Below are 17,432 nucleotides of genomic sequence, written 5' to 3'. Positions count from 1 at the left end.
TCTCTAGAACCCTTTGGTGACCAATTACAGGCAGGCGCTGAGCCATGGACACCCACTCCCTCCCAGCCTACGGTGAGCTCTGTCTGTGGAGGTAATGTGTATGTCCCAAATGGCACCCTATTCCCTATATAGTGGTATACAAAAGTAGTGCACTATATAGGGAATAGGGTGTCATTTGAGACACAACCAATGTGAATATATGGTAGATGGACATGTTGAGGAGGCGGCATTAATGAGAAATGAAAGGAAGCCACTATTGTCATTATTTTCAGCCCAAATGGGCATCTGTGCAGAAGGCGTACCTGGTACATTGCATAGTTGCCATGGCAAATGTTCAGGTATTAGATCAAACAGAAAGTGCTAAAATTTTCTGTTTGATCTAATACAATACTTGCCCATTGTTTGGCCCTCTTTGTTATTCAGCTGAACCCATTGCCATCCATGTGAACTGTGGAAGCCAATGAAAGAGACTGTAAAGGTATTTGAGATGCTGCCTGGCAGATAGTCTGTAATATGTTAGGGGACAGTTTCAGATTTGTATTTGTATTTATTACGGTTCCCCATTAGCTGCTGCCAGGGCAAGTAGTGATGAAGTCAATCTCTCCTCTACTTTGAGCCAGGAGAGATTGGCATGCATATTATTAATGTTTGCTCTCTTTGTACATCCAAGGGCCAGCCGTGCTGCCCTGTTCTGAGCCAATTGCAATTTTCCTAAGTTCCTCTTTGTGGCACCTGACCCAACGACTGAACAGTAGTCCAGGTGCGACAAAACTAGAGCCTGTAAGGACCTGGCATGTTGATAGGGCTGTTAAGGAGGTAGAGCAGCGCTTTATTATGGACAGACTTCTCCCCATCTTAGCTACTGTTGTATCAATATGTTTTGACCATGACAGTACAATCCAGGGTTACTCCAAGCAGTTTAGTCACCTCAACTTGCTCAATTTCCACATTATTTATTGCAAGATTTAGTTGAGGTTCAAGGTTTAGTGCATGATTTGTCCCAAATACAATGCTTATAGTTTTTGAAATATTTAGGACTAACTTATTCCTTGCCACCCATTCTGAAACTAACTGAATCTCTTTGTTAAGTGTTGCAGTCATTTCAGTTGCTGTAGTAGCTGACGTGTATAGTGTTGAGTCATCCGCATAGACACACTGGCTTTACTCAAAGCCATTAGTAAAGATTGAAAAAGGTAAGGGGCCTAGAAAGCTGCTCTGGGGAATAACCGATTCTACCTGGATTGTGTTGGAGAGGCTTCCATTAAAGAATACCGTCTGTGTTCTGCTAGACAGGTAACTCTTTATCCACAATATAGCGGGGGAGTGTAAAGCCGTAACACATACGTTTTACCAGCAGCAGACTACGATCGATAATGTCAAAGGCTGCACTGAAGTCTTACACAACAGCCCACCTCAATCTTTTTTTATCATCAATTTCTCTCAGCCAATCATCAAGTAATTTGTGTAAGTGCTGTGCTTGTTGAATGTCCATCCCTATAAGCGTGCTGAAAGTCTGTTGTCAATTTGTTCACTGTAAAATAGCATTGTATCTGGTCAAACACATTTTTTCCTAAAACTTTATTAAGGGTTGGTAACAGGCTATTTGAGCCAGTGAAGGAGGCTTTACTATTCTTAGGTAGCGGAATGACTTTGGCTTCCCTCCAGGCCTGTGGGCACAAACTTTCTAGTAAGCTTAAATTGAAGATATGGAAAATAGGAGTGGCAATATTGTCCACTGTTATCTTTCAGTAATTTTTCATCCAAGTTGTCAGACGCCGGTGGCTTGTCATTGTTGATAGAGAACAATCATTTTTTCCCCCTCTTCCACACTCACTTTACGGAATTGAAAATTACAATTCTTGTCTTTCAATTTGTAGAACGTTTGCCAATCGGTTGTGCAGCCAGACTTATTTTCCATTCCTTTTGCCTCATCCCTCTCAACCATACCATTTTTCAATGTATTAATCCACCGGGATTTAACAGTTGTTACAGTCATTTCGTTAATGGGTGTATCCTTATTAGTAACCGGGATAAGTTATAAATGTGTCAAGTGCAGACAGACAGCCCAGCGCCAGAGTTCTGTTCTCCTCTGTGGCAGGCAGCAGGATCGATGATGTATTCACAGCTAAGCTGAGCACGTGTATCGGACAAATACTGAACTCTGTATTCACTCTCAATGCTCCTTCACTCTGCCTGGGACAGGAAAGCTGAATTAGTGATAACATTTGACATTTCCATGGCCTTTCCACTCAGATGACCATGAATAACATTGCATCTGCTAGTGTGTGTGTGTGTGTGTGTGTGTGTGTGTGTGTGTGTGTGTGTGTGTGTGTGTGTGTGTGTGTGTGTGTGTGTGTGTGTGACGTACAGTATGTCAGTCGCGCATGCACATTCATTCTGTATGTGTCACAGGAAAGGACCCCTGACTCAAAGGACTCCAGAACAGACACACAAAGGAATGACTTCCCGTACTGTGTACAATTTCCGTCTCTTTGAACAGTTGCTAATCAGCACGTCTCAATAGAAGAGTGTAGTAGGCTACCACTGAATGTGTATAGCATTGATCCCTACTTAGCCTTTCCTCTGTTCCCCAGGGCAACGTGACCTTCTCATGCTCTGAGCCCCAGCCTCAGATGGTGTCCGCCACCTTCCTGTCCTCCAGCGGTAGCTACCTGTCTCTACCCCTGGGTTCTCTTGGGGTGTGGGGGCTGGACATACACTTCCACTTCAGGACCTGGAACCAGGAAGGACTTCTGTTCTCCACCGGCCTGGCACAGGGATCACAGCACCTGGTGTTGCAAATCAGCGGAGGTCAACTGCACCTAATGGTCCATGGAGCTGCTGAGCAGAAAACCAACATTTCCATAGGTTAGCAGCTAGCTAGATAGGAAAAAGCCACCTAATGGCATGTCACATTGACTTTGCGGTCGCTAATGTTTGCTACGTTTGCAGGTAACAATGAACTGGCAGCATTATGGGACTGCAGTAAATGTAGCCTAACCCATGCTGTGTTTTTCTGTGTTCTGTTTCACTAGAAGTTGGTGTAACTGATGGCCTGTGGCATTCTGTTAGTCTGAGCTACAGAGATCGGATGGTTTCCCTGGTCTTGGACAATGAGCCAACATCTACCGTGGACGTACAAAGTCATGCAGACTCAGGCAATAGTGTATTTTTTGGAGGTAAGATGGCAGTCTTTTAGCTATTGCTTATTGTTGGTGGAAAATTGGTAATGACCCTGTCTTAAATTATGCTTGAATTTTTTAAGTGTGTGTTTTAATTCGATCATTGTTTCATCAAAATGTGTTTGATGACTATTCCTGGAACAATACAAATATTGTCATGATTTCCAACAGGTTGTCCCCAATACAGTGGTGACTGTAAGAAACCTACTGTGGCCTTCCAAGGGTGCATGCGTCAGATCTTCCTAAACAACCAACTTATGGATCTACCCCATGTGCAGCAAGGGCTTTTGGGTAATTACAGCAAGCTTCAGTTCGACATCTGTGGGATCCGCAACAGGTATGCTCACAAAATCTCAACAATTCATGTTTTTATATCTTGTATTTAGGCTACAGTATGTCATTTGTGACACTGTTCTATACAATATATGGGAAAGTATCTCTGTGTCTGTCTCTTCAATCTATCAGTATAACATGTGTATGACCTGAGATCAGATGGAAGGACTCCCATTACAACAGACTGTATGACATGTGTATGACCTGAGATCAGATGGAAGGACTCCCATTACAACAGAGAGCATTTTGCTTGGTGGATCCTAAATGGCACCAAAAGTAGTGTACTATATAGGGAATAGGGAGCCATTTGAGATGCATCCCCCTGGACTGTATGCCTGTACTGTCACACTGCCAAAGCCAGAAACATCCTCTGAATAATTTGTTCCCATCCCTCTAAGGCAGCTGTGTGTGTGTGTGTGTGTGTGTGTGTGTGTGTGTGTGTGTGTGTGTGTGTGTGTGTGTGTGTGTGTGTGTGTGTGTGTGTGTGTGTGTGTGTGTGTGTGTGTGTGTGTGTGTGTGTGTGTGTCTCTCCCATCCCTCCCTGGGCATCTATCCCTGCCAGTATTGATTTGCCTGTGTGCCAGCTCTGACTATTAGACTGAGTGAGAAATATGTTGTGGCTGTGCCAGAGCAGGCAGCAGTGATTAGGTTGACGCGCTCCAGGAGTCACACTCTGTTTCCTCCCTAAGCCTGCTCTATGGAGGGGTGGAGTGATGGAGGGAACTGGCAGAGGAGACAGCACAGACAGTGGCTATATCGAGGGTTATAGACAGTGGATATGCAAGGACACAACACTATGATAGAGGAACTGCCTTATATATCTCTTTTATCTTCTATTAATGGCTTTTCATGCTACTGTATGCAGCTCTGCAGTCATGAGTTATGTTCGGAGTGTGAACATGTCTCTCTCTTTCCATAGATGTCTGCCTAATTTTTGTGAGCATGACGGACGATGCACCCAATCATGGGATACTTTCTACTGTGACTGCTCAGGGACAGGCTACACTGGAGAAACCTGTCACAACTGTAAGTCAAACTGTCACAACTGCGGCCCAAATGTAATGCCCATGATAAATTTGGGCTGACTTTGGATATCCTATGGGGCTAGTTAGAGACAATCGGTAAAATACACAAGATACACGGGACAATGTGTTAAAATTCCAATAGCTACAAATTTCAAATGCTTAAAAACCTCAAACCAACAATACATTTTAGTATTTTCCTATACAAATATTGAAAGTATTTACTGAGAACTAAAAGGTGTGTAATGTGAAAATATTGTCTCATTTACATTGTGTAATTTATTGATGGTCTCTAACTAGCCACAGGGATAGGCTATCCAGAGTCAAACCAATTTTGCCATGGTCGCACACCAGCTGGCTAAAGCTAATTGGCTAAATTATTTGGTTAACTCTTCCCACTGGTGAAGACACACAAGAGACACCCACATCAAACTACACCCCAAAACCACATCACGTTTGAATTCAGTCATAGCATTTCTTAATGAACCAATTCTAAAACGAGGCCAAATCAGGAAGTGCAGTCGCCCTTTAAACTGGCTCTTTCATGATAGTGAACATCTTCACCTGTGAAAATATACAGTACAAATACACTCAGTGGACAGTTTACTAGGAACACCAGCCTGTTCGAGAAAATGGTTTGCTCCTACCGACAGTGAGTCACGTTGCCGTGGCTTGCTATATAAAGCAGGCAGACAGGCTTCGAGGCATTCAGTTACTGTTGGATTGAACTTCAGAATGGGCAAAATGAATGACCTAAGCGATTTTGAGCATGGTATGAGCGTCGGTGACAGGTGTGCCGATTCCAGTATCTCAGAAATGGCCGACCTCCTGGGCTTGTCACAAACGACAATGTCTAGGGTTTACCGAGAACGGTGGGATAAATAAAAAACATCCAGTCAGTGGCAGTCCTGTGGGCATAAACAGCTCATTGATGAGAGGTCGAAGAGCGTCAAGAGTCATGCAAGCTAACAGGCGGGACACAAACAGGAAAATAACGTCACAGTACATCAGTGGTGTGCAAAATGGCATCTCCGAATGCACAACTCGTCGGTCCTTGTCATGGATGGGCTATATGCAGCAGACGACCACACAAAGTTCCACTCTTATCAGCGAAAAACAAAAAGAAGAGGCTCCCAGTGGTCACGCGATCACCAACACTGGACAATTGAGGGGTGTGAAAACATTGCCTGGTACGACGAATCCCAGTTCCTGTTGCGTCATGCTGATGGCAGAGTCTGAATTTGGTGTAAGCAGCATGAGTCCATGGCCCATCCTGCCTGGTGTCAACGGTACAGGCTGGTGGGGTATTGGTATGGGAAATGTTATCCTGGCACATGTTAGGTCCCTTGATACCAATTGAGCAACGTTTCCATGCACAAATAATTCAGGCTGTTCTGGAGGCAAAAGGGGTCCAACCCGGGTGTACCGGTACTAGACGGGCCCCTGAGTGTATATTATGTTTAATATACTGTATAGAGTGACTAAAGTTACATTAGTGTTTCCACTATTTCCCGTCACTGAACTCTCATTGATATTCCCATCAGGGTGTCATAAATTGTGAAGTGGAGGGAACTTTACTGACTGCTGAATTATAAAAGCTGCCGTGGCTTTCTACTTCACACCACTACCGTTCACACATTTTGCATGTGACAAGAAAATGTAATTGAGCTAGTGCTCTTGGCATACTGCAACACACGTATGGGCTATTGATATAAGTACTCATCTTGCTTCCCACAGCTATTTATGAAGCGTCGTGTGAGGCACACAGACAAATGGGGAGTACGTCTGGCAACTTCTACATTGATCCCGATGGGAGTGGTCCTCTAAAGGCAGCACTGGTCTACTGCAACATGACTGGTGAGCTCATGGCTTGGCATAGCCTGGTTAAACCAGACTGAATTGTAGTGAAGCAATGGTGAGCACAGCGTTTGGTAACCCGGGCTAGGCCGGGGAAGCTGCTGGTGCAGTTTTGGATATTCTCAATTAGATAATATGAGGCTAATGCGATTAAGTGTGTCCACCACTTTACACATCTTTGTTTGTTTATCTCTGGTGTACTTTTCATACAGTTGACTAACCTGAATTAAATGAATCATTAGAAATGTGAAGGACACCTATCTTGGAAAACAAAATTACATTATAGTAGTCTTTCTCATGCTAATATGATAATTTGGATTATCCACTGTGCTGTTAACCAGATAATCCTGTATATAAAGTAAAATGTCTGCTCTGTCTTCCCTATAGAGAACAAGGTATGGACAGTGGTGGGCCACAACAACAGGGGGTCTGTGAATGTGACTGGAGCCACAACAAAGAAGCCATATGTGATGCGGTTCAACTACACTGTCTCCCTGGAGCAGCTCCGCACTCTGATTGGACGGTCTGAGCACTGTCAACAGGAAGTGGTCTACAGCTGCAGGAAGTCCCGTCTCTTCAATACTTGGGGTGAGTCTTATTGGAAGCCTGATAAGTGCAAACAGTATACTGAGAGCTCAAGTTGAAATCAAATTACATAATGGATTTCTGCCCCAAAAGTTGTACAAAAATATTCAGTGAGTTCAAAGTATTGCCGAACCCTCTGTTCCCTTTGATTCCAACTCCCACTGTGAAAAAAACCTCACTGTCTTCGTCGGCTGTCTCGCCTTGGGATTTCTTGTTTCTCGTATGAAATATTGATGCGGACGGTCTTGTTTTAGATACAGGCAAGACAATATGTCAAGACAAGGTATTTCACCAACTTCAGAATTGCCGACAAAATCAATTAGTCTCCCTTGGCAGACGTTTGCCTCCCACAATGTGCGTAAGGTCGGGTTTACAAGACTAAAAATCAATCATGTGTTTTCTATGATGGCAGAAGATAAACCTCTGTGTGTGTAGCAGGTGAACACGTCCCATGGGCCAAGCAGACCACATTGGCCAGACAAAGAGTATAGTTGATGATGTAGTAAATCTTTTTTTCATTTTCGTAGAGATTGCATGATGGAAATAAATGTGCCTTGGTTGTAGACGGGAGGCCCCTGTCGTGGTGGCTGGACGGGAGTGGAGAGAAACAGACCTACTGGGGAGGCTCTGTACCTGGGGTCCAACAGTGCTCCTGCAGCCTGGAGGAGAACTGCATCGACATGAACTACTTCTGCAACTGTGATGCAGACACTCACTTGTGGTACAGTGGATGCCAATGTGTTTTATGACCTGCATTAACAACATTCATGTGTTTTTACCAATCAGTCTTTCCTTCTATAAATGTATCATTTCTTAGAGCTTTGAGTGCATCTTTAAATTGAGTAAACTGAGGTCATGTCTAAAATTATCTAGACTTTTTCCAACAGGGTAAACGACACAGGACTGCTGTCCTACAAAGATCACCTACCACTGACTGAGATTGTAATAGGAGACACCAACAGGACAGGCTCAGCAGCTGTATACAGAGTCGGCTCCCTTCACTGCAACGGTGACAGTAAGTTTAGTTCAGTTCATATAATTATCCCAAAAGCGAGTGTGCCAATAATAATTCTAGATTTTGTTCATACAGAATATGCCAACAAAAATTCTGTCACTGTAATTTTTAACACCAGGGAAGAGTGGAGCAAGTTCTGTATATCTGTAACAGTAAGGGGGAGTGGGGTAAATTGTCCCAGTTTTTACATTTTCAGTTACTTTACTTTCTAACTGTACTTTCCTGTATTTGCAGGGTTCCTGTGGAATGCAGCCTCTTTCTACCCCGGGTCATCATCCCTCCACTTCCCTAAGTTCCAGGCTGAGCTCAGTGCGGACATCTCTCTGTACTTCAAGACCACGGCTTCCTCTGGTGTTCTCCTGGAGAACCTGGGGACCACTGACTTCATCACGCTGAAGTTGACCAGTGAGTTGGTCTCTCCCTGAATCCCAAATCAACCAAACCCTAATCCCTCCCTAGGCACTTGTGTAAATGATAGATGATCACCTCAAGTTGAAACCTTTTCTGTTTCTAGATGAAAGATGACTTGGTATTTGATTGGATAGTTCTGATAACATTATGGAGAACTCTGGTTGAGTGGGGAGAATACATTGAGCCAAAGACTACAAGCCTAAGACAAATCCATCTTAAACAAAAGTGGGCCACCTTTTGAACTTGAATTTCTGTCTGTCTGTCCCCCTCAGCTCCCTCAGCTGTAACATTCATCTTTGACGTGGGAAACGGCCCGGTGGACTTGACGGTGACGTCCCCTGTCCCCCTGAATGATAAGCAGTGGCACTACGTTAGGGCTGAACGCAACTTGAAGGAGGCCTCCCTGCAAGTGGACCAGCTGCCCCTACACACTCTGGAGGCCCCCTCTGAAGGGCACTACCGTCTGCAGCTCAAAAGCCTACTGTTCATAGGTAGGCACTAGACCCAGGTCAAACCATAACAACACTTTCTTTGCATATTAGCTACTGTTTAGTTCCACATTGGAAGTAGTATTCTTCTATTTCTAGAGCATTTTAAACATACTGTTTATACTTCCTGTGTTTCCTACTTCCTACTTCCTGCCAGGAGGATCCACCTTCAAAGAGAGCACTTTCCTGGGCTGCATCCGTGCGTTGACCCTGAACGGCGTGACCCTTGACCTGGAGGAGCAGGCCAAGTTGACCCCAGGAGTGACCCCAGGCTGCCTGGGCCACTGCAACGGCTCTGCTAGTGTCTGTCATAACAGAGGGCGGTGTATGGAGAAAAACAGTGGATATGTCTGTGACTGTACACACTCTGCCTACAATGGACCACACTGCAAGAAAGGTGAGTAACAGCAATAAGCTAAAAATATTGTGAGAAGCTGAGTTAATGGCTGTCTTTGGGGTTAGGAAATTGAATATTTGAAAGTATGAAAATAGATTTAAAAAAGTATTATTTCAAAAAATTTGGGGAATGTATTTTATTTATATCACAAGGAGTGATCAAAGCATGTATTTAAAAAATCAGAGATACTTTCTTTTCAACCCCCATTGGCTCATTAATTTCCATAAATCTGAAACTAATATCACGGGCCAGGACATATTTTCTGTTGGATTGAATTCCATTCAAAAGCTTTGTTCATGCTGTTCTGGCTGACACACAACAGGACTCCTGCTGAGACGACGCCACCCATTATGGATGAATCCTGTATTAATCCACTGGCATCAAAGCAGGTTTTATCACTTCAGATATTCAGATATCACCTATTCACAGCGTTTTGAATGAGGTTTCTGGACAGAGTCGTGCTTTAGGGGAAGGGGCACTTGGTACCTCAGAGAATGTGTGACTTCTGTTTGATCCATTGATGATCTAGCCATGTTTCTTTGAGTTTTACTCTTTCAAGCATTCCTTTTGTTCTGACCCATTCAACATTCAGATAAGCCGGTTCTTGCAAATGCTGTCGGAATCAGTGTCTGAGATCAACAGCACAATATGGCACTACTGAATAAGGAGCCTTCTACACTAATAACAACATCCGTGTTTGTATCCCTGTAACAGAAGTGTCAATGTCCTTCGAGAGTGGCTCCTCGGTGACCCTTACCTTCCAGATGCCTTTCCCAGTCATGCACAACAGAGGCAGAGATAGCCAGTCATCTAGCAGTCAGCCAATCCATAGCCAGTCGTCTAGCCGTCAGCCAATCCATAGCCAGTCGTCTAGCCGTCAGCCAATCCATAGCCAGTCCTCAGCCATCTATGCCCACAACGGCGAGTCCAGAGAAAACGTTGCCTTCAGCTATCTGACGACTCACACCCCTGCCATGTTACTCTGTGTCAGCACCTACCATCAACAGTACCTGGCTATCATCCTGGCTAACAACGGTAGCTATCTTTTTGATTCTTCATGGATTCTTCCATGATTCTCTCCGTCTTCATCTCTTAACAACATTGTACGATTAGAAGCTTTTTTCTGACTTTCTTAACATTTGTAGGGAGTCTGCAGATCTGGTACCGTCTGAACAGAGAGAAGAGAGCAGAGATCTTTACTCCCAAAGTCTCCAGCCTAGCCGATGGGCAGCTCCACCGTGTCCAAGTACACCGGGAAGGCAAAGACCTTTATGTCCAGGTCAGTGATCTCTATCTAAATCTATTTCAACATAGCAAAGCATTATGCTTACAGCATAGACAGTCAGCCCACCTTGATGGCATGTTGAACTGTATTTGGAAATGTTTGCTTTTTTTCTTAAACCAGATTGACAAAGACATCGACCAAAAATACAACCTTTCTTCTGACATGAAGATGAACACACTACGATCTCTGACTTTAGGTAAAGTCACAGGTACATCAGCAGGACATGCTGGTTTGGATGAGGAAGTGCTTAGGGCAGGATCCAAGGGTTTCATTGGCTGCCTGTCGTCTGTCCAGTTCAATCATTTGACACCGCTGAAGACAGCCATTCTGAGTCGTGGAAGCTCATTGGTCCATGTTCTTGGCAATCTAGTTGAATCGAACTGTGGAGCGTTGGCTGATAGTACAACTTCACAATCAGCATCTGGTGAGTTTAATAGCATTGATGTGAATCATGTTCGGCTTCACAATATGGATTTTATTTATGCCATTTTATTAGCATACAGTGCATTCGGAAAGTATTGAGTTTTTCCCCATTTTGTTACATTACAGCCTTATTCGAAGATGGATTAAATCGTTTTTTTTCCTCTCATCAATCTACACACAATACCCCATAATGACAACGCAAAAACAGTTTTTTAGACATTTTTACAATATTCAGACCCTTTACTCAGTACTTTGTTGAATCACTTTTGGCAGCAATCACAGCCTTGGGTCTTCTTGGGAATGATGCTACAAGCTTGGCACACCCGTATTTGGGAGTTTCTCCCATTCTTCTCTGCCGATCCTCTCAAGCTCTATCAGGTTGGATGGGGAGCGTCACCGCACAGCTATTTACAGGTCTCTCAAGAGATGTTCGATCGGGTTCAACTCTGGCTGGGCCACTCAAGGGCATTACGAGACTTGTACCGAAGCCTGCATTGTCTTGGCTGTGTGCTTTGGGTCGTTGTCCTGCTGGAAGGTGAACCTTCACCCCAGTCGGAGGTCCTGAGCACTCTGGACAGGTTCTCATCAAGGATCTCTTTGTACTGTCCTCCGTTCATCTTACCCTCGATCCTGACTCCCAGTCCCTGCCGCTGAAAAAAATCCCCACAGCATGATATTGCCACCACCATGCTTCACCGTAGGGATGGTGCCAGGTTTCCTCCAGACGTGACGCTTGGCATTCAGGTCAAAGAGTTCAATCTTGGTTCTCATGGTCTGAGAGTCCTTTAGGTTCCTTTTGGCAAACTCCAAGCAGGCTGTCATGTGCCTTTTACTGAGGAGTGGCTTCCGTCTGGCCACACTACCATAAAGGCCTGATTGATGGAATTCTGCAGATGGTTGTCCTTCTGGAAGGTTATCCCATTTCCACAGAGGAACTCTGGAAATCTGTCAGAATGACCATGGTCACCTCCCTGGCCTAGGCACTTCTCCCCCGATTGCTCAGTTTGGCTGGGCGGCCAGCTCTAGGAAGAGTCTTGGTGGTTCCAAACTTATTCCATTTAAGAATGACGGAGGCCACTGTGTTCTTGGGGGAAGAATTTTGTTGGCACCCATCTTCAGAACTGTGCCTCGACACAATCCTGTCTCTGAGCTCTACGGACAATTTCTGGTTTTAGCTCTGGCATGCACTGTCAACTGTGGGACCTTATATAGACAGATATTATATAGACAGGTATCTCTGTTTTTTATTTGTAATAAATTTGCCAAAAAATCTAAAAACCTGTTTTTGCTTTGGCATTATGGGCTATTGTTTGTAGATTGAAGAGGGGAAACGTTTATTTAATACATTTTAGAATAAGGCTGTAACGTAAAACAAAATGTGGAAAAAGGGAAGATGTGTTACGGTTTTCTTCTATCTCCTCCTCTGACGAGGAGGTGTAGCAAGGATCGGACCAGCGTGGTAATTTAGATTCATCTTTAATAATGATGAAAAAAACGAACAATAAAAAAACAAGAAAAGCAACACGAAAACCTAACAGCCTATACTGGCACAAACCAAACACAGAGACAGGAACAATCACCCACGAAACACTCAAAGAATATGGCTGCCTAAATATGGTTCCCAATCAGAGACAACGATAAACACCTGCCTCTGATTGAGAACCACTCCAGACAGCCATAGACTTTGCTAGAGAACCCCACTAAACCACAATCCCAATACCTACGAAAACCCCAAGACAAAACACACCACATAAATAAACCCATGTCACACCCTGGCCTGACCAAAATAATAAAGAAAACACAAAATATAAAGACCAGGGCGTGACAAGATGTCTAAGTACTTTAAGAATACACTGTAAATCCAAATTATACAAAGGGTTGTAACGGCTGCACAGAGTGGGTCTTTAATGACTCATTAACTTGACCTCTCTCTTTTAGGTTTTGACATGAGCAGGCATAATTACTAAATTAAATGACTCATTGATTGAAATGCCTTTATAAATTCCACGTAGCCTTTCATCGTCCACAGAATATAATTGAAGGTCATGTCTGACATCTCCTTTGTTTGCTTGCTTCCTTCCGTCTGGAATAAATCCCTCAGAGGGTGTCGATAGGGGCGTAGATCGACTGAAGAAGACAAGAAGTGATTCAGCAGTCATTGGAGGTTAGCCAGAAGATCATCCCCAGTTATCTGTGTTTCTTCACATGATAAATTATGTCTAAAATTATTTAATTTCTGTCAATGTACAGCCATTCTCCCTGAAACAGATACTTTTTACATTTGGCGTAGTAGGCAGGATTGGGATATTCATGTTGACCAAGTAACCCCCAGAATGATTAACTTTAAAGTCAAAACAATGTTCTCTGTCTCAGGTCTCATCACAGCTGTGTTCCTCATCACCCTCTGTGCCGTGGCCGTGACGTCGTGCTTCCTGTATCGCCGCTGCAGCCACAGCCACAGCCACACCCACACCCACCCCCTGGAGAAGGCCTCCATCTCACAGAAGAAGGATTCCAGGCACAGCCCGGAACACAGCTACCCTGCAGGCCTGGAGAACAGCTATCCTGTAGACTTGGTCTTGGATCTAAACCTGGACCTACACAGCTCTGTGAGTCACAGCAGAAAGGAGTACTACATCTGATGCCACCATAGCCTTCTTTGCCCAATTTCCTGCCTCCTGTTCCGCACGCTGTTCTGCCTGGCCTCAAATACAGAACAGGCCCCTCTGGGTAGAGCAGCCATTCATCACAAAACCCAGTGTTAAGTCACCTGACTGTTCCCGGGCTATCTAGGAGCAGTGATCATTGGTGATCCATTCCCTGTGTGGCTACAAGAAGGACCCAATGGAGGATGGTCATGCCGCAGTGTTATATCTCAAAGGCTGTTTATTGGAGCATGGGAGCTGTACCTCTTTTGATGAGCGATGACAATTGGAGAACATTTATTGTGTATCTACTTCTTATTACATTGCTCTAAAGTCAGGAGACAAAAAGCCTCAATGAATCGGATCCCCCCCAGTGACTTTATAAGCCCGCTTTATATAGGCTTCCATTCTGAATGTACAATTAAAGGGATTTATTCATTTGGGGTTGGTTGGGCACCGGTACTCTAACTCACTTACTTGTATTCACTTGTGGATCATGAACGTGATAATGACTAATTAATGATGTTCGACCATCTGCCAAGGCAAGGTCTGAGCAAGCAATGCACCTGCTCTTGCTCCCTGGCTAAACCACTGATCAAATCTCACTGAGAAGCATTGTGACTATGTGCCAAGGTCTTTGTGGCTGGCCCTTTTGTTCTCGGAACATGTCGTTTCTTTTTCTGTTCCCAGTATGTTTGTTGCGAACCTCACTGCCAATAACCCTCGTCCACCATCACCGACATCCCCTCGACATGTTATGCTTTTATGAATCACCAAAGGGTGGTGCAGTAAACTGATACTAGATGTCTGAAAGTCAAAGTGTAGTACAGTACAACGTTATGTGATTGTGCTAGTAACTTTTGAAGTGAATTGTCTCTCGACCTGTAGGAGATAATCAGAGGGAATCTAGGGTATAAAGGTAGGTTCATTCTCAGGAGAGCTCTTGTCCTGGTTGATGTTGTGAGTTTTGTTGAACGGAGAAGTACAGTGTTGTACAAATTTGCTGCGGTCTCCTCCACAATCCATGTTACTTGCTCTTACATTGGTAAAACGGCAAGGCTTTATATTTTGCACAATTAGCAAACCAACAGAACAAGTAAATTGTACAACAAATCTGTTTAGCAAGCTTGCAAGGTATACAAAGGAAACATGTATTCAGGGGATGATTTTCTGTCATGAAAGACGCATGATAAAGGATTGTTATTGCCTGGTTATATTATTTAAAGTGCATTAGGTCATTTATCTACAGTATTTTATTGTAAAAGATGTACAAACGTCACTGACACAATCATTGAATACGATTCATTTAAATATTGCAGTTATTTTGAATTTGTTTTATAGAATTCTTCAGGTATATTGTAAACAAATGTATATTTAATAAAGACATTTTTACAGCTTCATGTGAATAAGAGTACGTGTTGTGATTTGATATGAAATGTGTTATTCTTATCTCGCTTTATCTCCAAAATCTGTTTTTTTTTGCCTCTTCCGTCTGAGCTTGGGTCAGTACAAAGTACACACTTTTATCTGTCCTATTGTCTTAAAAACATTTATTATCAACGTCTGACATTGTGATTTATCCACAATATAATCGACCCCGCGCTATCACAAACCAGGAAAAGAAAACTCCTAAAAAAGTGCGGGTAGAGCATATTTATGAGTAATGCTCTTATGCGGCCATTCGTTTCTTTTTTTTTTTGTTGCCTTCAAGGCAAGCTTTAGTTTTAGGAGACTAGGGAAAAGCGGGGTGGTTGAATGATTGAAATGACTGGAGTTATCGTATATCACTGGGGAAGAAGCGGTTCTAGAGGAGTGATGAAGTAGACCATTACCCTCTCCCCTGCCCTCAGCTAGTTAATAATACAATTACAAGCTGTGGGCTGATCCTAAAATCAAAACCGTATGTCATACTATGGTCCACATTCACTGCTGTTGTTCTCCTCTCTTTCCTCATATCAAAATAAAATGGCATGCAGTGGGAGAGGAAGGCTGGCTCAATACTTAAAAGGTGGTACTAAGCATTTGCACATAAGCAAAGTTCGCACCTCCTACTAGTTCAACTTATTATCAAGCAAAAGAGAAAACGTTCAAATAAATCTAGTCTGGATGTTGAGAAACAACTTGCCAGCAACATTAGCCTCAGGTTGGTTACAGAGGGAGAAAATAATAGAATCGTTGACTGAGTACTACTGGGACATGCCGGTAATGAGACTATGTATCTTCCTCTAGCTGTTGTGACAGCTACAGAGATAGACATGTTGAAGATGACGATGCCACATTACCTGAGAGCTTTGTCTTCCCCAGTTCTCCACCTGTCTGATTAGCTACTATCTAAAGGAATGATCATGACTGCAAAAATGGATTCATTTGTTTATTGCATACATTTATTGCAGTCGGGAACTTATTGTGTTTTTCCCAGTAAAAGTTATGAATTCATAGCTTGTTAGTAGGCCATTTTCAGTCCGTTGCTAGACTGAGTGAAAGAGGAGAACAGCATGGCGCTTAGTCTTTGACTGTAATGATGCAGCAACCAGCATCCATTATGCATCGCGCTCTCTCTGTCCTGCTCTCCTCCGCTCCCTCATTACACCAGGTTAACCTTTCCCATAAGCTTCCAATCTATCCATCTACCTATCCACAGACTGATGAGGGTAAGGGCAAATGTGACTACTTCAATTCTACTTCCATTTGCAAACTAACAGAATACATTGGCCTCTTTGAGTGATATTACGGAATGAGGAAATGTCTAACGTGGAATGTAATGGGTTTAAAAAAACTGACAAAAAAAGGAGAGAAAAAAATGGGCATTGATGAATGTGCCGACCTTGTAGACAGGATATGAAACCTAAAAATAACCGGAAAACAAATAAGGCATGTCTAAAGCGTTTAAGTCAAGGTGCGGGCAGCAGACAGTCGGGTCAGAGGCATAAACAACTTGGCCAACAAAATTACCAGCTGTCACTCACAGCCTGTAGCGAAACATGGACCCTCAGATCTTTCTCCAGGGACACTCATGAAAAATATCCCTGAGATTCAGCTACTGTGGCTATGCCACTTAACACTCCTTTCACACCAGAGCCACATGACATCAATTTCCTAGCGAGCGGCTAATTTTTTTGAGACTTGTCAAATAAAGACGACAATAACAGTGATTAGTGGGACCTTTCAGGCTCCTGGGTGAGGGTTTGAGATTTCTTCCTAGGACCGAAGGGCTAACTCTAACCCTTGTGATGGAATGTCAGAATTATCTGTGTCATCTCTGGTCCTGAAATAGCTCATGGAGAACAGAGATTGATAAGGAAGTACTTTGAGCTTCAATGGGTGTAGCTGTTTGAACCAAAGACTATTTGCTAAAGGGAAACACAAGAAAACCTTTATTTGTAAGGTAGGCTAGGAAGTTGAGCCTCTGTGTGGGAGGACAATAATATTCTGCTCTGTCTCTCACCGCTTCCATGCAGTAAATTGCCTGTCATGGCATATTTGCACTTCCAGCCAGCCACAACATTAGGAGAGGCAAGTGTATCTCAACCTAGTGCGTGGCCGTGCATGGGTGTGAAGAGATCATGAATAATTACAATTATACACTATACAGCTGTCTTAATCACAGCTGTATAGTGTTTTTGACAACATCTAAGTAAATCTAGCAAAAATAATGACTTCCTAATAAGACTCTTTGGAATGTAGTAATCCAGAGAAATTGACTGTGAAGAGGCACATCTCGTGTCGTATGTTGATTACCAGTCTTGAAATTGCTCAGGTACAAAGAGGACTAGATGTTTTTCTAACGCT

The 17,432-nt window shown here is 43.4% G+C and overlaps 1 protein-coding gene across 1 annotated transcript in view; it reads left to right on the top strand.

The window, feature by feature from the left end:
* LOC110495918 (contactin-associated protein-like 5) overlaps positions 1-15,046 on the top strand; it is a 29,893-nt gene extending 14,847 nt beyond the window's left edge. Inside the window, exons 7-22 of the mRNA XM_036952421.2 lie at positions 2,595-2,868; positions 3,036-3,179; positions 3,354-3,519; positions 4,435-4,541; positions 6,275-6,394; positions 6,782-6,982; positions 7,544-7,700; positions 7,867-7,994; positions 8,229-8,399; positions 8,678-8,896; positions 9,051-9,290; positions 10,005-10,325; positions 10,436-10,569; positions 10,696-10,999; positions 13,100-13,162; positions 13,372-15,046. Of these exons, the coding sequence (XP_036808316.2) occupies positions 2,595-2,868; positions 3,036-3,179; positions 3,354-3,519; positions 4,435-4,541; positions 6,275-6,394; positions 6,782-6,982; positions 7,544-7,700; positions 7,867-7,994; positions 8,229-8,399; positions 8,678-8,896; positions 9,051-9,290; positions 10,005-10,325; positions 10,436-10,569; positions 10,696-10,999; positions 13,100-13,162; positions 13,372-13,640 (3,018 nt within the window). The 3' untranslated portion in view covers positions 13,641-15,046. The remainder of the gene's footprint in view (positions 1-2,594; positions 2,869-3,035; positions 3,180-3,353; positions 3,520-4,434; positions 4,542-6,274; positions 6,395-6,781; positions 6,983-7,543; positions 7,701-7,866; positions 7,995-8,228; positions 8,400-8,677; positions 8,897-9,050; positions 9,291-10,004; positions 10,326-10,435; positions 10,570-10,695; positions 11,000-13,099; positions 13,163-13,371) is intronic.
* The last annotated feature ends 2,386 nt before the right edge of the window (positions 15,047-17,432 follow it).

Source organism: Oncorhynchus mykiss, chromosome 18, assembly GCF_057628025.1.
Source record: "Oncorhynchus mykiss isolate SJ-2025 chromosome 18, ASM5762802v1, whole genome shotgun sequence".
In the NCBI taxonomy this organism is placed as follows: Eukaryota; Metazoa; Chordata; class Actinopteri; order Salmoniformes; family Salmonidae; genus Oncorhynchus; species Oncorhynchus mykiss.
The sequence above is the reverse complement of the archived record's forward strand: the minus strand, read 5'-3'. Positions and strand labels throughout refer to the sequence as shown.